Source organism: Somniosus microcephalus, chromosome 34 (genome assembly GCF_052327205.1).
Source record: "Somniosus microcephalus isolate GS21.2 chromosome 34, FLI_Smic_1.0, whole genome shotgun sequence".
Classification (NCBI taxonomy): Eukaryota; Metazoa; Chordata; class Chondrichthyes; order Squaliformes; family Somniosidae; genus Somniosus; species Somniosus microcephalus.
In genome coordinates, this window is record NC_141020.1 from 14,169,266 (window position 1) to 14,191,218 (window position 21,953).

At 52.7% G+C, this 21,953-nt stretch overlaps 1 protein-coding gene across 2 annotated transcripts; it reads right to left on the reverse strand.

The window, feature by feature from the left end:
- Positions 1–2,047: 2,047 nt before the first annotated feature.
- yif1b (Yip1 interacting factor homolog B (S. cerevisiae)) lies at positions 2,048–21,673 on the reverse strand. 2 transcript variants are annotated; one of them, XM_085973410.1, is made up of 8 exons: positions 21,553–21,673; positions 16,096–16,328; positions 11,361–11,465; positions 9,016–9,094; positions 6,434–6,491; positions 5,332–5,487; positions 5,098–5,191; positions 2,048–2,258 (listed from the first exon to the last, which is right to left on the reverse strand). In XM_085973410.1, the coding sequence occupies exons 1-8, from the start codon at positions 21,593–21,595 to the stop codon at positions 2,103–2,105; spliced, it is 924 nt and encodes a 307-aa protein (XP_085829536.1). In that variant the 5' UTR covers positions 21,596–21,673; the 3' UTR covers positions 2,048–2,102. The 2 variants fall into 2 exon arrangements, with proteins under 2 accessions (XP_085829536.1, XP_085829537.1); XM_085973411.1 differs by having other exon boundaries at positions 21,562–21,668.
- Between the last annotated feature and the right edge of the window lie 280 nt (positions 21,674–21,953).

The following is a 21,953-nucleotide window of genomic DNA, read 5'->3' on the forward strand; positions in this document are numbered from 1 at the left end:
ATATTACAGAGGCCTCTGCTGTTCTATATTCAGGCTTTCTACCTTAGAACGGGTTGTTACAGGGAGCAGATACTTCGGGTAGAGTTGGCCCTCCGGCTGGAGCATTGTTTCCAGTTCTGGGCACCACACTTTAGGAAGGACGTGAAGGCTTTGGGAGGGTACAGAGGAGATTTACAGGAAACTCTTTCTTAACCAGCACCTAAATATCCAGAAATCTCTCTTAACCAGCAAAATGCAGGAGTAGGTTCAGGTAAGTTTTACTATATATTAGTGGCCGTGTAACCGGGGTTCCTGCACCTGTTGCCGTGTAACCGGGGTTCCTGCACCTGTTGCCATGCAACAGGGACGCCTGAATCTGCGGCCGTGTAACAGGGACTCCTGGATCTGTGGCCATGTAACCGGGGTTCCTGTACTTGTGGCCGTGTAACAGGGACTCCTGGATCTGTGGCCATGTAACCGGGGTTCCTGTACTTGTGGTCGTGTAACAGGGACTCCTGGATCTGTGGCCGTGTAACCGGGGTTCCTGTACTTGTGGTCGTGTAACAGGGACTCCTGGATCTGTGGCCGTGTAACCGGGGTTCCTGTACTTGTGGCTGTGTAACAGGGACTCCTGGATCTGTGGCCGTGTAACCGGGGTTCCTGTACTTGTGGCCGTGTAACCGGGACGCCTGGATCTGTGGCCGTGTAACTGGGGTTCCTGGATCTGTGGCCATGTAACCGGGACGCCTGGATCTGTGGCCGTGTAACCGGGACTCCTGGATTTGTGGCCGTGTAACCGGGGCTCTCGTACCTTGCTAAGTATGCCTCTCTGTAATCCGGACCTTTTGATCAACCGGCACCACGCCGGTCCCGTCGGTGCCGGATAAAAAAGAGTTTCCTGTACTAGAATGATGAGGGAATACAGCTTTGTGGATAGACTGGAGAAACTAGGGTTGTTCTCCTTGGAGCAGAGAAGGACAAGAGGAGATCTGATTTAAAATCATGAAGGGTTTAGACAGTGTGAATAAAGAGACACTGTTTCCAGTGGCTGAAGGGTCGATAACCAGAGGACACCATTTCATACTCTTACAGCACAGGAGGCGGCCATTTGGCCCATCGTGCCTGTGCCGGCTCTTCGAAAGAGCGATCCAATCCTATGTATCCAATTCCCTCTTGAACGTTACTATTGAATCTGCTTCCACCGCCCTTTCAGGCAGTGCGTCCCAGATCGTAATAACTGGCTGCACAACATTTCTTAATCCCCCCTCCACCCCGGTCGTTTTGCCAATTATCTTAAACCGACGTCCTCTGGGTACCGACCCATTCATCCATCAACGGGTTTTGCACAAAAGGCGGCAAATTCAGACCGCTTCCCTCAGCCGCTAACTCGCACTTTAACGAGGGGGAAACTGAAAGACTCCAGAAAGAGTCGAATAATCTTATAACCTGGGCGGGACAATGGGCAATGCAGTAGAACACATTTCCCCTTTAAGTACTTCTGCTGAAACAATCACAACTGAATGGGAGATTATACTTTACAGATTTTATTTGCCCAACTTCAGTGTTTATAAATAGATATTTAAAAAAAAAATTCCCACAGTGCGGTCTGGAGAGTCAACACAGAGCAGAAATGTCCATCAGCTTGTGATTCCTATCAGATTATCTGGGACGGAGGCGGCGACTCTCAATTAACTTCTTGTGTTTAAGATAATACGGGCAGCCCAGCAGAAAAAGCTCCAAGGAGAGGACACGACCCACCCCCATCTCGGGAAGATGGACCTGCCCTGCCCTGCCCCCCCCCCAAAAACTGTTTTACCAGCCCCCTCGTGGGGAAGACAGACCCACCCTTAGCCTTCAGGCAGATGGACCCATCCCTCGCAGCCCCCCACCCACATGGGAAGCCGGACCCATCCTGCACCCTTCCCGCCCCCCCCCCCCCCCCCGCCCCCAGGGAAACAGCTAGCTCTGCGCTACCTCCCCCCCGCCGCCCCTCGGGGAGTCGAACCATCCCACGCTCACTCCCCACCCGAGAAGACATAACCCCCACCCCTGCACGGGGAGACGGACCCCCCCTCCCCCGCCCACCCCAAGCCCCCAGAGAACGCAGAGCTTGTCTGGCTTTCCTATCTGACCAAGTGAAACGTGAGCCAGTACATGAAGAATGGCTGCACTGCGGCGATCGCCATGGTCAGGTACATTCGTAGCTGATTCCTTGCGCCCCGCACCAGAACTCCCTCGGCCGCAGCTTCGGACAGAATCTTCAGTCTCAACGTTCGAATCTGGAAAAACATTTGTTTACAAGTAAGAGGCTTATGGGACGGCACGGCGGATAAAGGTCCTGTCGCGATACCGAACTCTACAGATCAGGAAAGTCCTGCGTTAGTTGATTGCAGTCAGGCTAGCAGTAGTTACTCGTTGGCCTTAGTCTTGGGAGGGGAACTCGGCCAGGATTCCTGCTGCAGGAAAGTGAGCACGTGGAAGTCCGACAAGGACAGGATCAGAGGAACATCAAGACCCGCACGGTTGAATGTCCTGCACGCTCACACATGACACATGGCAGAAGGTGGCTTCACTGGGGGGAATCTGTACCCCAGGGAGAGTCGGTGTCCCTGGAACTGTATCCCAGGGAGAGTCGGTGTCCCTAGAACTGTACCCCAGGGAGAGTCGGTGTCCCTGGAACTGTACCCAAGAGAGAGTCAGGGTCCCTGGAACTGTACCCCAGAGAGTCAGGGTCCCTGGAACTGTACCCGAGAGAGTCAGGGTCCCTGGAACTGTACCCCAGAGAGAGTCAACATCCCTGGAACTGTACCCCAGAGAGTCAGGGTCCCTGGAACTGTACCCCAGAGAGAGTCAACGTCCCTGGAACTGTACCCCAGAGAGAGTCAACGTCCCTGGAACTGTACCCCAGAGAGTCAGGGTCCCTGGAACTGTACCCGAGAGTCAGGGTCCCTGGAACTGTACCCCAGAGAGTCAGGGTCCCTGGAACTGTATCCCAGGGAGAGTCGGTGTCCCTAGAACTGTATCCCAGGGAGAGTCGGTGTCCCTGGAACTGTACCCGAGAGTCAGGGTCCCTGGAACTGTACCCCAGAGAGTCAGGGTCCCTGGAACTGTACCCCAGAGAGAGTCAGGGTCCCTGGAACTGTACCCGAGAGAGTCAGGGTCCCTGGAACTGTACCCCAGAGAGAGTCAACGTCCCTGGAACTGTACCCCAGAGAGTCAGGGTCCCTGGAACTGTACCCCAAAGAGTCAGGGTCCCTGGAACTGTACCCCAGAGAGAGTCAGGGTCCCTGGAACTGTACCCCAGAGAGAGTCAGGGTCCCTGGAACTGTACCCCAGAGAGAGTCAACATCCCTGGAACTGTACCCCAGAGAGAGTCAACATCCCTGGAACTGTACCCCAGAGAGAGTCAACGTCCCTGGAACTGTACCCCAGAGAGTCAGGGTCCCTGGAACTGTACCCCAGAGAGTCAGGGTCCCTGGAACTGTACCCCAGAGAGTCAGGGTCCCTGAAACTGTACCCCAGAGAGTCAACGTCCCTGGAACTGTACCCGAGAGAGTCAGGGTCCCTGGAACTGTACCCCAGAGAGAGTCAACGTCCCTGGAACTGTACCCCAGAGAGTCAGGGTCCCTGGAACTGTACCCCAGAGTGTGTGTCAGGGTCCCTGGAACCGTACCCCAGAGAGAGTCAACGTCCCTGGAACTGTACCCCAGAGAGTCAGGGTCCCTGGAACTGTACCCCAGAGAGTGTCAGGGTCCCTGGAACTGTACCCCAGAGAGTCAGGGTCCTTGGAACTGTATCCCAGAGAGTCAGGGTCCCTGGAACTGTACCCCAGAGAGAGTCAACATCCCTGGAACTATACCCCAGAGTGTGTCAAGGTCCCTGGAACCGTACCCCAGAGAGTCAGGGTCCCTGGAACTGTATCCCAGAGAGTGTCAGGGTCCCTGGAACCGTACCCCAGAGAGAGTCAACGTCCCTGGAACTGTACCCCAGAGAGTCAGGGTCTCTGGAACTGTACCCCAGAGAGAGTCAACGTCCCTGGAACTGTACCCCAGAGAGTCAGGGTCCCTGGAACTGTATCCCAGAGAGTGTCAGGGTCCCTGGAACTGTACCCCAGAGAGAGTCAACGTCCCTGGAACTGTACCCCAGAGAGTGTCAGGGTCTCTGGAACTGTACCCCAGAGAGTGTCAAGGTCTCTGGAACTGTACCCCAGAGAGAGTCAACGTCCCTGGAACTGTACCCCAGAGAGAGTCAGGGTCCCTGGAACTGTACCCCAGAGTGTGTCAGGGTCCCTGGAACTGTATCCCAGAGAGTGTTAAGGTCTCTGGAACTGTACCCCAGAGAGAGTCAACGTCCCTGGAACTGTACCCCAGAGAGAGTCAGGGTCCCTGGAACTGTACCCCAGAGAGTCAGGGTCCCTGGAACTATACCCCAGAGAGTGTCAAGGTCTCTGGAACTGTACCCCAGAGAGAGTCAACGTCCCTGGAACTGTACCCCAGAGAGTCAGGGTCCCTGGAACTGTATCCCAGAGAGTGTCAGGGTCCCTGGAACTGTACCCCAGAGAGAGTCAACGTCCCTGGAACTGTACCCCAGAGAGTGTCAAGGTCTCTGGAACTGTACCCCAGAGAGAGTCAACGTCCCTGGAACTGTACCCCAGAGAGTCAGGGTCCCTGGAACTGTACCCCAGAGAGTGTCATGGTCCCTGGAACTGTATCCCAGAGAGTGTCAAGGTCTCTGGAACCGTACCCCAGAGAGAGTCAACGTCCCTGGAACTGTACCCCAGAGAGAGTCAGGGTCCCTGGAACTGTACCCCAGAGTGTGTCAGGGTCTCTGGAACCGTACCCCAGAGAGAGTCAACATCCCTGGAACTGTACCCCAGAGAGAGTCAGGGTCCCTGGAACTGTACCCCAGAGAGAGTCAACATCCCTGGAACTGTACCCCAGAGAGAGTCAACGTCCCTGGAACTGTACCCGAGAGAGAGTCAGGGTCTCTGGAACTGTACCCCAGAGAGAGTCAGTACCTCAAGCCAAGTCAGGGAGAAAAGATCTTTTTTTCCTGAAGGGGTAAATGTTAACGGGTTGTAAAGTGAATGGAGAAATTAAGTTGAATTACTAAACCCACCATGAAAACCACGATCGAGATGCAGCACCAGCCCAGAGCAACGTAATATCCCGTTCTCCCAAAAACCAGCCCAGCCACGACTCCAGTGATCATCCTGTGGGTAAGAAAAACAAAACAAGACATTTTACAAATGACTACAGACCCGCTTAACTGTGATGACATCTGCACCCATACCCTCGCCAGACTCCAGCACTCGCCCACAGACCCGCCCGACTCCATCACTCGCAAACCCACCCGACATACTTGTACCCAGCAAAGGCAACCAGGTCGATGGTGGTTAGGTCGGTGTTCACCGTGACCAGGTAGAGACTGAGCAGGATGGCGAGCACCTCAATGACTAGCCAGATTAATGCCGAGCTGGCCTGCATGCCCAACACCTCTGGAGAGAACCTACAGCGGGGGGGAGAAAAAAGTGAGGTTAGTAAATGCTGGGTGTGAGCAAGGATCTGCCTGTATGGCGCAGCAGGATAATGGGCTGGAGATCGACAGAATGCAGGCCTGCACCCTCGGGCAATCCCGCGAGGGAGCTACTTCCAACAGGAAAGGGAAGTCATGTCAGAATTCTCTCATATACTCCCCAGCAGCCAGCTGGAGAGCAGCACTGGTCCGCAGCAGGTTTGTTCTAGGCTTTGGAATGGTGCATTGTTTTAGGGAAAAAATATGAACACAAATGATTAATTAAGTATAATAAAGAATTACAAATATGGGCAAGTGCTTGATGCTTGAAACAGGGAGTGCTCGTCAGCCGTAGCTCAGCGGGCAGCACTCTCCCCCGAGTCAGAAGGTTGTGCAGGCTGGCACGCAAGCTAGGCCGACACTCCCAGTGCCGTGCTGAGGGAGCGCTGCACTGTCGGAGGTGCCGTCTTTCGGCTGAGATGTTAAAGCGAGGCCCTTGCCTGCCCTCTCAGGTGGACGCAGAAGAACCAAGGCACTATTTTGAAGAGGAGCAGGGGAGTTATCCCTGCTGTCCTGGCCAATATTTCCCCCTCAACCGACATTATTAAAAAACATTATCTGGTTATTATTGTGGGAGCTTGCTGTGCACAAATTGGCTGCCGCGTTTCCTACATTACAACAGTGACTACACTTCAAAAAGTACTTCATTGGCTGTAAAGCGCTTTGGGACGTCCCGAGGTCGTGAAAGGCGCTATAGAAATGCGAGTTCTTTCTTTCTTAGTGCTAATGTCCTTTATGTGGAGCATAAAATTCATAAAATTAAACATGAGTGATGCTGACGCTCACAAACCGTCCCGCTTAAACATGCTTAACAATACGCCTGGTTAGAGCGGAGAAGCACTGGGTGATCGTGTGACTGCTGCAACACGAGGATTCTCACCTGCTCTGAGTTCCGAGGGCAAACCCGGCCACCAGTAAATACGTGATGAACGCCATCGCTGGGAAGAGAGAAATGGCCATAAGACACGGCGCGGACAGTGAACGGATTCACAGCACTGCAGCCCGTTAAACCAGCCCATGAAGTTATTGCTACACGTTCACCGAGAACATTTAACGACCATCCATCACAATACAGTGATCACGGGATGTGGGCGTCGCTGGCAAGGCCCGGCGTTTATTGCCCATCCCTAGTTGCCCCGAGGAGGTGGTGGTGAGCTGCCTTCTTGAACCGCTGCAGTCCGTGTGGTGAAGGTGCTCCCACAGTGCTGTTAGGGAGGGAGTTCCAGGATTTTGACCCAGCGACGATGAAGGAACGGCCGATATATTTCCAAGTCAGGAACCTATCAAGCGAAACGTGTAGTCGCACAATCAAATACAACACCTGACTTAGGCGGAACTTAAGGCTCTGCCCCAGCTCCCAATGGCTCAGTGGGTAAATGCACAGCCATGTGCGGTACTGAGCCGTACAGATTGAGAAGGACCCACTTTCCATTCCTGTGGCAAGTCAGTGGATCTCAGCCGGGCCGGTGATAGAGACATTACAATTCAGTGTGCGTGGAGGAAGCAGCCGGGGTTCCTGCCCCCGACTGCAATCCCGAGCCCCCCGTTGGAAACTGCATGTGTGGATGGCGGGCGGGGACGGGGGCAGGCTGGGCTGTGATGCCATCTATGGTCAAATCACCTGCAGATACTGCCAGGCACAAAGAGTGACCGCTTGACAGAGACATCCGAGGGCAGCCAGCAAGCAATGTCCCCCCCATAAGAGGTTAGCGTGCAAAATTAAGGCACATGGGATTGGGGGCAAGGTATTGACTTGGATAGAGAACTGGTTGGCAGACAGAAAGCAAAGAGTTGGAATAAACGGGTCGTTTTCAGAGTGGCAGGCAGTGACTAGTGGGGTACCGCAAGGATCGGTCCTAGGACCCCAGCTGTTCACAATATATATTAATGATCTGGACGAGGGAATTGGATGTAATGTCTCCAAGTTTGCAGACGACACAAAGCTGGGTGGGAGGGTATGCTGTGAGGAGGATGTCATTAAAATCCAGTACGATTTGGACAGGTTGGGTGATTGGGCAGAAACATGGCAAATGCACTATAATGTGGATAAATGTGAGGTTATCCACTTTGGTGGCAAAAACAGGAAGGCAGATTATTTGAATGGCAATAGATTGGGAGAAGGGGAAGTGCAGAGAGACCTGGGTGTTCTTGTGCACCAGTCGCTGAAGGTAAGCATGCAGGTGCAGCAGGCGGTTAAGAAGGCAAATGGTATGTTGGCCTTCGTAGCAAGAGGGTTCGAGTACAAGAACAAGGATGTCTTGCTGCAGTTGTACAGGGCCTTGGTGAGACCACATCTTGAGTATTGTGTGCAGTTTTGGTCACCTTACCTGAGGAAGGACGTTCTTGCCATGGAGGGAGTGCAGCGAAGATTCACCAGGCTGATACCTGGGATGGCAGGAATGACGTACGAGGAGAGATTGTGTCAAATGGGCTTATACTCACTGGAGTTTAGAAGATTGAGAGGGGATCTCATCGAAACCTATAAAATTCTGTCAAGTCTGGACAGACTAGATGCAGGAAGGATGTTTCTGATGGCCGGGGAGTCCAGAACCAGGGGTCATAGTCTAAGGATAAGGGGTAAGCCATTTAGGACTGAAATGAGGAGGAATTTCTTCACCCAGAGAGTGGTGAACCTGTGGAATTCTCTGCCACAGAGGGCGGTGGAGGCCAGTTCATTAAATATATTCAAGAAAGAGTTGGATATATTTCTTGAGGCTAAAGGGATCAAGGGATATGGGGAGAAGGCAGGGACAGGGTACTGAATTTGGATGATCAGCCATGATCTCATTGAATGGCGGAGCAGGCTCGAAGGGCCGAATGGCCTACTCCTGCTCCTATCTTCTATGTTTCTATGTAATTTTTTTTTGGGTGCGCGGCCCACTCAAATTACCGTGCATGCGCGGTTTTTGACATGGAGCCGGCTGCGTGCGACCTGCAGATCGCTGCGAGGTTGCGCAGCTAAACAGGAACGTTGGCGGCCAGCAATGTTCCCTCTAAGCTGCGCGCAGGCCTCTCGCAGGCTGTTCCCTGCAGGATACCGCGCAGCAAATTTAAAGGTACCGCGCGCACAAAAAAATTCAGAGGGGACACTGGCGGCCAGTGGGAGCTGCAATCCCAAAAACACCGTTACAAATTCACCAGGGATGCAGACTTCAGGAAACCCGGCTGACCATGTTACTAATTCTACAGATCAAGGCAAAACCAGTTTCACACTGTTGGAGGTAGAGCTCACCCAGACTGCTCAGGGAGTGGGAACCCGCTCTATAACTAGGAAGCGATTGCCAATTCACTCTCGCTAAAGAGTATGGGTCTCACCCTTCAGCGTCCGTCACTGTTGGAGTCAATTAAAACCTTGCATAATGTTGACTAGAGTGTGTCAGGCGCCCTACCCCCGCCCCCGAAACACTTCACGGGCCTGGCTCCGACTATGGATAGTGCTGATCGCGTAGCGCCTGTTCTTACCTGGAATATACAGGTCAGGAGCATTCACTTCCACCCGAGGGGCCACGGGGGTGTCCTGCTGGTATCGTACCTCCCAATTCTGTCAACGCACAGAAGGTTAGACATTGATCAATAGGTCAGGCACAGCCAACACCAGCGGAGGGTGAAGACCTGCATTATGTCACTGCAGGAGAAAGGCTGTTGATCTCCAAGCCCATTATCCAGCTGATCTCCCGCAGCATTGCTCTTCGATCATTATTCTTTTAAAAAAAAAAACCTGCCTCTTGCTCTTCCTCTTGTAACTGTCCATCGCTCTCCCACTTTGGAATGTCGGCACCCGGCTAGCCCTCTTTCACTCTGTTCTGTCTCTGTGCCTCTCCGCTCTAACTCTTTTTCACCATGCTCCTAATGCCCTTCAGGGAAGGGAGGTAGCTTCAATCTCCCAACCGGTCTGACCTACGAGTCACTCCAGTCCCACACTATGTGGTTGGCTTTTAATCCCCTCGGGGTAACCAGGGATGGGCAATGAAAACCTTGCCAGCGCAAAGAACAAACACCAAAAAAACGTCGCTCGACATACTCGAGCACCGGGTACGGGAACAGTCCTCGAGTGAAACAGGATAGTGCCAGCTGGAGATGCTGAGGAACATTTGCATAAGAACATAAGAATTAGGAGCAGGAGTCGGCCATTCGGCCCCTCGAGCCTGCTCCGCCATTCAATAAGATCAGGGCTGATCTTCGACCTCAACTCCACTTTCCCGCCCGATCTCCATATCCCTGGATTCCCCTACAGTCCAAAAATCTATCGATCTCTGTCTTGAATATACTCAACGACTCAGCATTCACAGCCCTCTGGGGCAGAGAATTCCAAAGATTCACAACCCTCCGAGTGAAGAAATTCCTCATCTCAGTCCTAAATGGCCGACCCCTTATCCTGAGACTATGCCCCCTAGTTCTAGACTCTCCAGCCAGGGGAAACAACCTCTCGGCATCTACCCTGTCAATCCCCTTCAGAATCTTATAAGTTTCAATGAGATCACCTCCCATTCTTTGAAACTCCAGAGAGTATCGGTCCATTCTACACAATCTCTCCTCATAGGACAACCCTCTCATACCAGGAATCAATCTAGTCATGCCTATCCTCTCGGAGCACAGCTGTCAGGCTCTAATTCTCCCTCCTTAGGTGTCCCTCTGTGCCTGTCTGTACTCCAGCTATGCAACAGTTTCTCCCCCCCCCCTCATCATTCACGTTACCCAGCGTCATCCACTTACAACAGAGACACAGTGCTGGGTTATAAGTGAGGCAGGGCACGTGCCTCCAGAAGTGATTCCCATGTCCTGTCTCCGAGTGCAAAGCACCCCCCGGCAACCAAGGTAACTAGTTTCCTGCCATTGGAAACCTCAGTTAAGGAAGCGATGCCGCGGTATAAAGGGGTGCGAGTGGCCACATATCAGCAGAGAACCCCTCCCCAGGGACGAGCCGAAATTAAACTGCAGCTCTGTATTTCAGAACCCATCGGGCCGATGAACCTGCTCTCAGCGTGTCCCACACAGGCGGCTGACTGATAAGTGCAACATTGCGCTCTTTCCCCCCCCCCGTAACCCCAACTCAACAAAGACTTGCGAGTCCCTAGGCACCCCCTGGACGATCCAGCGAGTTTCAAGGCTACAGCACGCTGCACCTTTAACCGCAGTGACCCGCCGCGGCCGCAGCTTTCCTGGTTAATCCTAGAATAGTGCAGCACAAGAGGCGGCCATTCGGCCCATCGAGTCCACGCTGGCTCTTTCGAAGAGCAATCCAGTCAGTCCCACTCCCCTCGCTCTTTCCCCAGATCCCTGCAAATTTTTCTCCTTTAAGTATTTATCCAATTCCCTTTTGAAGGCTGCTATTGAATCTGTATCCACCGCCCTATCAGGCAGCGCGTTCCAAACCCTAACCTCTCGTTGCGTAAAGAGGTGTTTCCTCCTGTCGCCTCTGGTTCTTTTGCCAATCACCTTAAATCTGTGCCCTCTGGTTATCGACCCTTCCGCCATTGGAAACAGTTTCTCTTTATTTACTCTATCTAAACCCTTCACGATTTTAAATCTTGTGCTATGCACAGCTGGCTCATTCAGAGATCAAATAGCCTGAAATCTGATTTGGTCCATCTAGGCACCATGTCCCCCACCCCCACCGTAACGTATTTACATTCAATTTGTGGGATTCTTGGTGCTTTTGGAGAAGAGGCTGCAGCAGACAGTTTAGATGGGCTCCTGAAGAGGTTTCAATCATTGCTTCTCAGACAGACAGTCAACTGCCAAGTTTCAAGTTATTAATCGTGCATGCCTCGCAGGCGGAATCGCCAGCGAAAGGACACCTCCCTTACCTGGTGCATGTAGGGAAAAACGAGGAGTCCCAGCTTCTTCCCGACATAAATGGTGTCCACGGCAAAGTAATATTTCAGTCTGCTCACTGGAATAAAGCGATCGATCTGCCGGAGTCAAGGGAAAAGGTTCAATCGCTCTCCTCTGTATGGCCGTCAGGACCGTACGGGGGGACGGAGGGTTAAGAAGCAATATGCAGAATTAATGTTAAGTGTATTAAAACATTCTTAGATCAAGGTGTTGCTGAGGAATGGAACATATTGCCATGTTAAAATGATCCCTTGGGCAGGAGCCTGGGCCTGAAGACTCTGAGTCAGGACACCAAAGATCAGAGGAGGACCCAGGGTCGAAGGCATCAGACATACTCCAGTGGCACGGCAGATAAAGGACCAGTGATCAACGTTCCCGCTAGGCTACGCGGCCGCCTCTAGGCCCCGGTCTTTGAATGGGAGATTTCGCATATATGCGAAATTTTGAATGGGCTGCGCAGCCCGTTAAAGGGACCGCGCACCCAAAAAACAATTAGGAGGAAACATTGTTAGGGATATCAACCCCAGACCTATATCTCAATGAGGATTGGCAGGGTGTGGTGGGAGTGGGGGCTTGGGACTGGACAGTCTCGCACAGGTAGGGGTCTCCCCTGGTTGTGGCAACTTGTTTCTTCAGTTAGAGGGGTGCTTCTGTCTATTGGTACATTGTGCCTGGCTGATCACACAGGAGCCAGGACGGTGAAGGCAGTGAGTCCAGGCCTCAGTGCAACAGTCTCACTGGGAAACATCCCAGCACACTCCCAATCAGTGCCGGGGCAGAAGCGGAGAGTATCCCCACTGATGGAGCTGGTATCAATCTGACCCTTAGTGCCAGCTCTCTTTTGTATCTTTGGATACCTTGGCACTGACAGTGTAGGCAGGAGGCCCCTCACAGCTGATGAAAGCCTCTGGATCAGAGATGCCAGTCCGTCCTTTGCTTGATATTCTCACATAACAACATGACCCTCGAGCCTGCTCCACCATTCAATAAGATCATGGCTGATCTTCGACCTCAATTCCACTTTCCCGCCCGATCTTCATATCCCTTGATTCCCCGTGAGTCCAAAGATCTATCGCTCTCAGCCTTGAATATACTCAACGACTGAGCCTCCACAGCCCTCTGGGGTAGAGAATTCCAAAGATTCACAATCCCCTGAGTGAAGAAATTCCTCCTCATCTCAGTCTTAAATGGCCAACCCCTTATCCTGAGACTGTGACCCCTGGTTCTAGACTCTCCAGCCAGGGGGAAACAGCCTCTCAGCATCTACCCTGTCAATCCCCCCTCAGAATCTTGTACGTTTCAATGAGATCACCTCTCATTCTTCTAAACTTCAGAGAGTATCGGCCCATTCTACACAATCTCTCCTCAGGACAACCCTCTCATTCCAGTGAACCTTCGTTGCACCGCCTTTAAGGCAAGTATATCCTCACATTTTCTCGGTTTCTCTGGATCATCTCCCTATCTCCCTTCAAACAAGCAGAGCGCGTGGCCCTTACGGTTAGTCGCAGAGAACTCGAGACAGCCAGCATAGTTACTGGTGTTGGGGTGTACTGAGAGACATTTTATGTCCCTCGATTACAATCCTCACAATGCTTGAAGCCCTTTGCAGGGGTTGGCACTGCCATACTTCCCATTACAAATATCAGGTCTGTCCAAGATATTCTCTCGTGTTTAGCACTGAAGTGGATCGAGCGAGTGTGCACACACTGCCTGATAGCTAATGATACGATAGCTTAACTTAGGGTATAACAACAGGGCGCCTTGTAATCTATAGCGTGCCTTTAACATGTACGCTCGGGTGCACTTCTCACCTTTCAGTTGGCAGACTGGTAACAGGAGGCCGGGTACAAATGGTTCAGCTATGTTATTTTACGGACAGCACGTGAACATAGCTATCTCACATTAGAGCAGTAAATGCGTGCAACACAAAGAACCAACACCTCATCACTGACCAACAGCAGAGGTCCCTGGCTTCGACCTGGCTCGAAGACAGTGGGCGGCGCTCAACCCAATCCGCACCGGGCACGGACGATGTGGCCACCTGCCCCACCAGTGGGAGAGGAGGGACGACCCGAAGTGCGACTGTGGCCACGAGTCCCAGACCACGGAACACATCATGTCAACCTGCCCACTGAGATCTGTTGCGGGAGGCACCTCGTTTCCCCACTCGGCATCTCAGGAGGCCCTCGGATGCAGAGCCAAACAAGACATCCCGTTATAAGCTTTTCCCGTCACACGAAACAACAATTAACTTCAGATCCCTCCCAGAGAACGAAAAACAACAAACTGTGCTACACTCTCCCCAAACTCGTGCTGGTTCTGACCAGCTCCAGGTTTGAGATGAGCGAGTTTTCCCTCATTTGGCCAGGCTCCGGCCCTGACTGCCCATGTGTCCCACTGCTTTGTCTCCTCGTGCTCCCGGAACGTGGGAGGGCTGTCTCTCTACCTTCTCCCGTTTTCCGTTATTCGCCAGTAGGTCCATCAATAAAAGCAGCTACCTGCGCCTCCCCCACCCGCCCCTGCCAACTGCCGCCCTGCCCCGCCAGCCCCTGGGTGTGGAATCTCAAGAAAACATCTGCTTTTCTCAAAATGAATGAGGACCATCCAGAGTCTCGAGATGAAGCAAGTGACTCTCACTATAAAGGTGAAGACAGACGTGAGCCGTGACATCCAACAAACTGATTGTTATAAATCTCATCATCAAGAAACTGCTTATGAAATAACACTGGACGGCCAGCTGGTGGCGCCGTCCAAGGAGTATAAATACTCGGGCGTGGGCCCAGCTTTCCAGGGACATTTTGTAAGACAAGGAACTAGTGAAGTACAACTAGACCTCCATGTTCTGAAACAAGTTGATTAAAGCCTTGCTTTATACTCAAACCAAGTGTGTAGTGAGCTTTATTACGTCACTGATTGCCTAGTTTTAATACATACCGTCACTGCCCGGGTTGTTAACAAATAAACCCATTGTCTCAGCAGTTGCAGCAAATGCTCATTTTAAACCTACACGATGCTCAAATGTACAGGAAATTTTGGTTTATCCGGAGGTTGTATGTCCGGAATACTCGATCTAACGGCAAAAATCAGGAGCTGTTTTTTTAGTTCTCGTTCTTTTATTTTTCCCAGTCAGGCATTGCAAGGTCTGTAGCTATAGCAACAGCTTCAGCTAGAGACGCTTGCAGCTGCAGCCGACTCTTTAGAAGCTGTTGCTAAGCAACAGTGTTTGTTGTCAGATACGGAGATGAAAACCTCCGTATGCTTCAACATTAACTTTGTATGTCCGGCAGTTTTGATAGATCGGCAACACGCCGGTCCCGGATATCACAAAGTTTCCTGTAACTCATTCCTCAAACCCTTCTGCGGAAAAGCCAGCAATAAATCCCTGAACTTCGCACTCTCCATTCAAACCGCAGCACGAGCGGTTCTGCCCATTCGCAAAGCTCAGCAGAATTTTCTCTGAAAGTCAACCCAGGGCTAGAATTCCAATGCTACCTTTCTCCGTACCCACCTTGCACCCTCCTTAAACTTGAGCTCATCCAAAACGCTGCTGCCCCGTGTCCTAACTCGCACCGAGTCCCGTTCACCCATCACCCCCTGTGCTCACTGCCCCGTGTCCTAACTCGCACCGAGTCCCGTTCACCCATCACCCCCTGTGCTCACTGCCCCGTGTCCTAACTCGCACCGAGTCCCGTTCGCCCATCACCCCGTGCTCACTGCCCCGTGTCCTAACTCGCACCGAGTCCCGTTCGCCCATCACCCCCTGTGCTCACTGCCCCGTGTCCTAACTCGCACCGAGTCCCGTTCGCCCATCACCCCCTGTGCTCACTGCCCCGTGTCCTAACTTGCACCGAGTCCCGTTCGCCCATCACCCCCTGTGCTCACTGCCCCGTGTCCTAACTCGCACCGAGTCCCGTTCGCCCATCACCCCGTGCTCACTGCCCCGTGTCCTAACTCGCACCGAGTCCCGTTCGCCCATCACCCCCTGTGCTCACTGCCCCGTGTCCTAACTCGCACCGAGTCCCGTTCGCCCATCACCCCTGTGCTCGCTGACCTACATTGGCTCCCGGTTGAGCAACGCCTCGATTTCAAAATTCTCATCCTCGTTTTCAAATCCCTCCTTGGCCTCGCCCCTCCCTATCTCCGTAACCTCCTCCAGCCCTACAACCCCACCCCCGGAGATCTCTGGGCTCCTCCAATTCTGGCCTCTTGAGCATCCCTGATTTTCATCGCTCCACCTTTGGCGGCCGTGCCTTCAGCTGCCTGGGCCCTGGAATTCCCTCCCTAAACCTCTCCGCCTCTCTACCAATCTCTCCTCCTTTAAGATGCTGCTTAAAACCTGCCAGGTTGACCAAGCTTTTGCTCACCTGTCCTAATATCTGCTTATGTGGCTCGGTGTCAATTTTGTTTTGATATTCGCTCCGGTGAAGCGTCCTGGGACGTTTTACTGCATTAAAGGTATAAATGCAACTTGTTGTTGCCGTTGTAAGCAGCTCCCATGAATTGAAGGCGTGACCGAGACAAGGAACGATAAACGGTCAACTGGTGCCGGGGGTAAACGGGTTGGCTGATGAGGTTAGTTAGATCACGTGATATTTCGGTGTGCTGAGCATGTGGGGTCCAGGAACCAATCGGTAAAGGGACAGACCCCGATGCTGGGCAGAGAATGGCCAATTCCTACTTCCCCCCACGCCCCCGTCGGACTCTTACATTTTGATCGACGATGTTCTTCCCCTGACTCGCCAAACTGCTCCCGTAAGCCATTGCCAGGTTGGACATCATGGGGTCGCTGAGGATGCCCTGTCTTGAGAGGCCAAAGCCCTCGGCGGTGCCCTCGTATCCTGGTCCCGCCGACGGAGCTTCCATATTCCCGCTGGTGTCTTCAAAGAGGTGGCTGGGGTGTCCCAAGGAGTGCATCGACCCCCTCGTTCTCGCCTTGGCAGCTGGAACGGAGAGGGAGAGAATAAGCTAGCCGTTGTAGTAACCGGGCTACATATCTCAACACTTGTGGCCAAATTCAATTCCTCCGCGGCCCTCTTAAGCTCAATAAAGTGTAAGGTTTTGTAGATGGCTTCACACCCGGTCACAGTACATTCTCACACCCCACCCCACCAGAAACTGGGGATGAATTTCAAACATCGCCTGAAACATGTGTAAAACACTGAAATTCATCAGGTTCCCCCCACTGATTCCACAGCAAAATGAGCAACAAAGGAGGAGTGCAGCTCCACCAACACTCAAGAAGCTCGACACCATCCAGGACAAAGCAGCCCCCTTGATTGGCACCCCATCCACCACCTTAAACATTCACTCCCTCCACCATTGTGGCCGCAGTGTGTGCCATCTACAAGTAGCAACGCGCCAAGGCTTCTTCGGCAAGACCTCCCAAACCCACCACCTCTACCGCCTAGGCCAAGGGCAGCAGGCGCGCGGGAACACCACCACCTCCAGGTTCCCCTCACACACCATCCTGACTTGGAAATATATCGGCCGTTACTTCATCGTCGCTGGGTCAAAATCCTGGAACTCCCTCCCTAACACCACTGTGGGGGCACCTTCACCACACGGACTGCAGCGGTTCAAGGCGGCGGCTCACCACCACCTTCTCGAGGGGCAATTAGGGATGGGCAATAAATGCTGGCCTTGCCAGCGGCGCCCACACCCCGTGAATGAATTAAAAAAAGGAACTGTTTTGTCGGAGTGTGCATAAAAGTGCAGTAAGTCAGCAAGAGGTGAGATTGCATAAGCAGTTTACTTCTAAATTTGGGTAAGTCATAGTATTATATGTAATTGGATTTTTTTTTGTGAATATGGTCAGTATCATTGTATGTTCTATATATCTAGTTAAATCTGGGTTTCCTAAACACTTGCTGCCACGGGCAGGCAGGAGTGACAGAGTACTGGAAGTGGGTGAGAATCCATCGAGGAGGGAGGAGTGCACCCCCCCCCCCCCCCCCTCCCCCTTGGTAAATAAGTTTTCAATGCTGAATACAGGAAACTCTATTATCCGGGACCGGCGTGGTGCCGGTTTATCAAAAAGTCCGGATTACAGAGAGGTATAGTTTAAAAGGTACGAGAGCTCCGTACACAGCAACAAATCCAGGCTTCCCTGTTGCTTAGCAACATGTGCAGGAACTCCGGCCACAGACCAAGCGTCCCTGTTGCTTAGCAACAAGTGCACGAACCCCAGTTACACAGCCACAGATCCAGGAACTGCCACTAATATGAAGTAAAACTTACCTGAACCTACTCCTGAATTTTGCCGGTTAACAGAGATTTCTGGTTATTTAGGTGCTGGTAAATCGAGAGTTTCCTGTACCTGTTCCAAGGTTGCTGACTCAGGGAAGGGCAAGCATGAGGAATGCCACAGCACCATGGGAAAAAAGGGCTGCCCGGAGAGAATGCAGGATACCGAGAGATTCAAGAGCGAGAGAGCAGGGAAGACAGGAAAGAGGGGGAGAGACACTCGGAGTCCTGAATGATGTGCTGCCTCCTCGGTTACATCGAGTCTACAGCACAGAAACTGGCCATTCGGCCCAACGGATCTATGCCGGAGTTTATTCTCCACACGAGCCTCCTCCTCCCCTTCTTCATCTAACCCTATCTGCATAGCCTTCTATTCCTTTCTCCCTCATGTGTTTATCCAGCCTCCCCTTAAATATCTACACTATTCCACTCAACCACTCCCTGTGGTAGCGAGTTCCACATTCTCACCACTCTCTGGGGAAAGAAGTTTCTCCTGAATTTCCGATTGGATTTATTACTGACTATATCTTATATTGCTGGCCCCTAGTTCTGGTTTCCCCACAAGTGAAAACATCTTCTCTACGTCTACCCTATCGAACCCCCTTCATAGTTTTGAAGACCTCGATTCGGTCATCCCTCAGCCTTCTCTTTTCTAGAAAAGGTGGTGTAGGGAAGGGACATAACTGACTAAGTGCAGAAGCTCTGGGGCGAGGGAGGGAGGGGTGCGCAGCTGGAAGGTGTAGTTCATGTCAAAAGTCAGCAACATAGGGAATACTTTTCAGCTCTTGCAGAGAGTTCCAGGAGTTAGGTCAAGAAACGCACCCTAAAAAAGGTAGCAATGTCAAGATTACTATTGCCATGCACTAGCCAGAACAGAACAGAACCAGCCAGAAACGCATGGTGCACGGAGAAAGGTTCAGATTCCTTGGGCAGTGGGAACTGTATTGCGGTAAAAGTGGGAAACTTGAGAAATAAGGACCTTTTCCACTACAGCTCGGAAGGTTAAGGGGGTAACCCGACAGAGGTCTTCAAGATTGCCAAGACAGCAAGAGGGCAAAAGGAGAAAGGACTCCTCCCTCTGATTCGGGAGGTCATGGGCCCCACCTTGGAATCTTGGGTCTCTGTGCCGTGCAGTACTGAGGGGAGTGCTGCACTGTTGGAGGTGGCGTCTTTCCGCTGAGATGGTAAACCGGGACCCTGTTTGCCCTCTCGGGTGGGCATAAAGAGATCCCATTGCACTAGTTAAAGTGGAGCAGGGGAGTTCTCCCCGTGCCCTGGCCAACAGTTATCCTTCAACCAACATCGCAGTAACAGGTTATGTGGGCATTTCGCTCATTGCTAACGAGTCAAACATCTAAAGTGCTGTTTGTGGGAGCGTGCTGCCTGCTAAATGGCTGATGTGCCTGTCAACCATAGTGACTGCACTTCCAAAAATAACTCACTGGCTATGAAGCGCTTTGGGACATCACGAGGACGGGAAAGACGCTGTACAAACAGAGTGCCTTTCTTTCTATATGCACTAAATGGCTGCGATATCAGACTAAAGGGTGAACAAGGAGCCCTTTTACCATCAGGATACGCACCAGGAAGGGCAGAGATCACCGGGAGCACCTGATCTCTTCAAACCCACAGCAAAGCCTCATGCTGACAGACTATAAATAGAAAGACTTGCATTTCTATAGCGCCTTTCACGACCACCGGACGTCCCAAAGCGCTTTACAGCCAATGAAGCACTTTTGGAGTGTAGTCACTGCTGTAATGGAGGAAACATGGCAGCCAATTTGTGCACAGCAAGCTCCCACAAACAGCAATACGATAATGACCCAGATCACCTGTTTTGGTTATTTATGTTGATAGAGGGATAAATATTGGCCCAGGACACCGGGGATAATTCCCCTGCTCTTCTTCGAAATAGTGCCCCGGGATCTTTTACATCCACCTGAGAGCAGACAGGGCCTCGATTTAACGTCTCATCCAAAAGACAGCACCTCCGACAGTGCAGCGCTCCCTCAGCACTGCACTGGGAGTGTCAGTCTCGATTAGTTGTGCTCAAGCCTCTGGAGTGGGACTTTAACCCACAACCTTCTGACTCAGAGGCGAGAGAGAGAGTGCCGCCCACTGAGCCACAGCTGACACTAGGCCACCCGCGCTTCCAAGATTATGTCAGTTCACGAACAGATTTAAAAATCGATGTAAAAATTGAAGAAAAAAAACTCACAAACCCTAGAAATCATAAATAAAATGCTGGAAATATACGAGTGGTCATCCTGTGTGTGTGAGCGCAGGAAGCGAGTTTCAGCAACGTATTCAACTATCTAATCATCGCTGCAGTCAGTGACGATTTCACACCAGCCACTGAATTTCACCAGAAATCTGTGTCATAGCACGGTTAAACATCACAAATTCATAGAATTTTCTGTCTGACTTCACACAAGATTAGGTTACGAATTGAAGCTCCACGGCAGTCTTGCAGCGTTACCTGTTTTCGCTGGTTTGTTTATATAGAAAGACTTGCATTTCTATAGCGCCTTTCCTTACCTCAGGATGTCGCAAGCGCTTTACAGCCAATGAAGTACTTTTGGAATGTAGACACCGTCGTAACGCTGGAAAAGCAGCAACCAATTTGCGCACTAATGTTGGATAAGGGCTAAACATTGGCTAGGACACCGGGGAAACTCCCTCGCTCTTTGAACAGCGCTGTGCAATCTTTTACGTCCACTTGAGAGCAGATGAGGCCTCGTTCTACGTCTCAGCCGAAAGACGGCACCTCCGACAGTGCAGCACTCTCTCAGTCCTGCACTGGGAGTGTCAGCCTAGGTGTTGTGCTGGAGTCTCTGGAGTGGGACTCGAACCCACGACCTTCTGACTCACAAAGTGCTACCCATTGAGCCACAGCTACGAAGATTATTCAACTTCAGTTAAGACAAACTTTAACCTGGGGGCGGGAGCGAGATGTGTACATCCATCCTGCAGCTGCCCCTAAAGTTTGGGGACAACCCTCAGTGGTGTAAAGGGTCGGGAATGCGGATCACTAGTTCCCAAGAACTGAGGGGCAGTGATTTGCCCTGGGGACATGCCCTAAGTAAGGGGCACTGGCTTGCACCTGACCCTCGCACGTTTCCCTCAAACTGAAGGGTCCCTGTGGTAACGCACCTCTCACACTGAGGGAATCCCGAGGGAAACCAATTCCCCCTTCAAATCTGGGGCTCTGCCATTTCCCATTCTCCCCCAAATCTTCGGGGGGGGGGGGGGGGGGTTGTCTGGGATATCCCAATCTCCCTGAGTCTTTTGGGGGGGGGGGGGGGGGGGGAGTTGTATGGGACATCCCATTCCCGCCCCAGTCTGGGATATCCCATTCTATCTCAGTCGGGGGGCGGGGGGGGGGGGGAATATCCCATTCTCTGAGTCCGGGGGAGGGGGGAGAGAAGATATCCCATTCTCTGAGTCCGGGGGGGGGGGGAAGGAGGAGATATCCCATTCTCTGAGTCGGGGGGGGGAATATCCCATTCTCTGAGTCGGGGGGGGGGGGGGAATATCCCATTCTCCCTCAGTCTGGGGGGGGGGGGGATAGCCCATTCTCCCTCAGTCTGGGGGGGGGGGGGGATAGCCCATTCTCTGAGTCGGGGGGAGAGAAGATATCCCATTCTCTGAGTCCGGGGCGGGGGGGGGGAGGAGATATCCCATTCTCTGAGTCGGGGGGGGGGAATATCCCATTCTCCCTCAGTCTGGGGGGGGGGGGAGATAGCCCATTCTCTGTCCCCTCGGTCCTGGACTCGGGTCCCGGGGGAAGCTGCCGCGCCTCCGCGCTATTCTTCGCCAGCTGCCATTTGTCGACAAGGAAGGAACTTTCGTGGCCGCCTCTGCCGTCGCATGAACAACCAATCTGGGGGTCGGAGGGGGTTAGATAATCGGGCCACGTACGTAACTTACGCTGTCGAAAGCCGGCGGGGCGGCTGTGGTCCATGTCGGGGGAGCGGAGCTTGGACAGCTCGCGCTCGGCTCGGCCCCAACAGCCGGAGAGAGAGAAGGCGGAGTCTGCGCGCTGACTGACAGCCGCCACCGCCAATCAGCGGAGCCTGCGGGCTGACGGACAGCCGCCCCCACCAATCAGCGGAGCCTGCGGGCTGACCGACAGCCGCTGCCGCCAATCAGCGGAGCCTGCCGGCTGACCGACAGCCGCCAATCAGCGGAACCTGCGGGCTGACCGACAGCCGCGGCCGCCAATCAGCGGAGCCTGTGGGCTGACCGACAGCCGCCACCGCCAATCAGCAGAGCCTGCGGGCTGACCGACAGCCGCCACCAATCAGCGGAGCCTGCGGGCT

Excerpts from the sequence above, each read along its gene's own strand:
- yif1b (XM_085973410.1), bottom strand. The coding sequence starts at position 21,595 with ATGGACCACAGCCGCCCCGCCGGCTTTCGACAGCGTAAGTTAC. Across the intron at positions 16,329-21,552 it reads CTTTCGACAGCGTAAGTTAC|CTGCCAAGGCGAGAACGAGG; the intron begins GTACGTGGCCCG and ends TCTCCGTTCCAG. Across the intron at positions 5,488-6,433 it reads GCCCTCGGAACTCAGAGCAG|GTTCTCTCCAGAGGTGTTGG; the intron begins GTGAGAATCCTC and ends CCCCCGCTGTAG.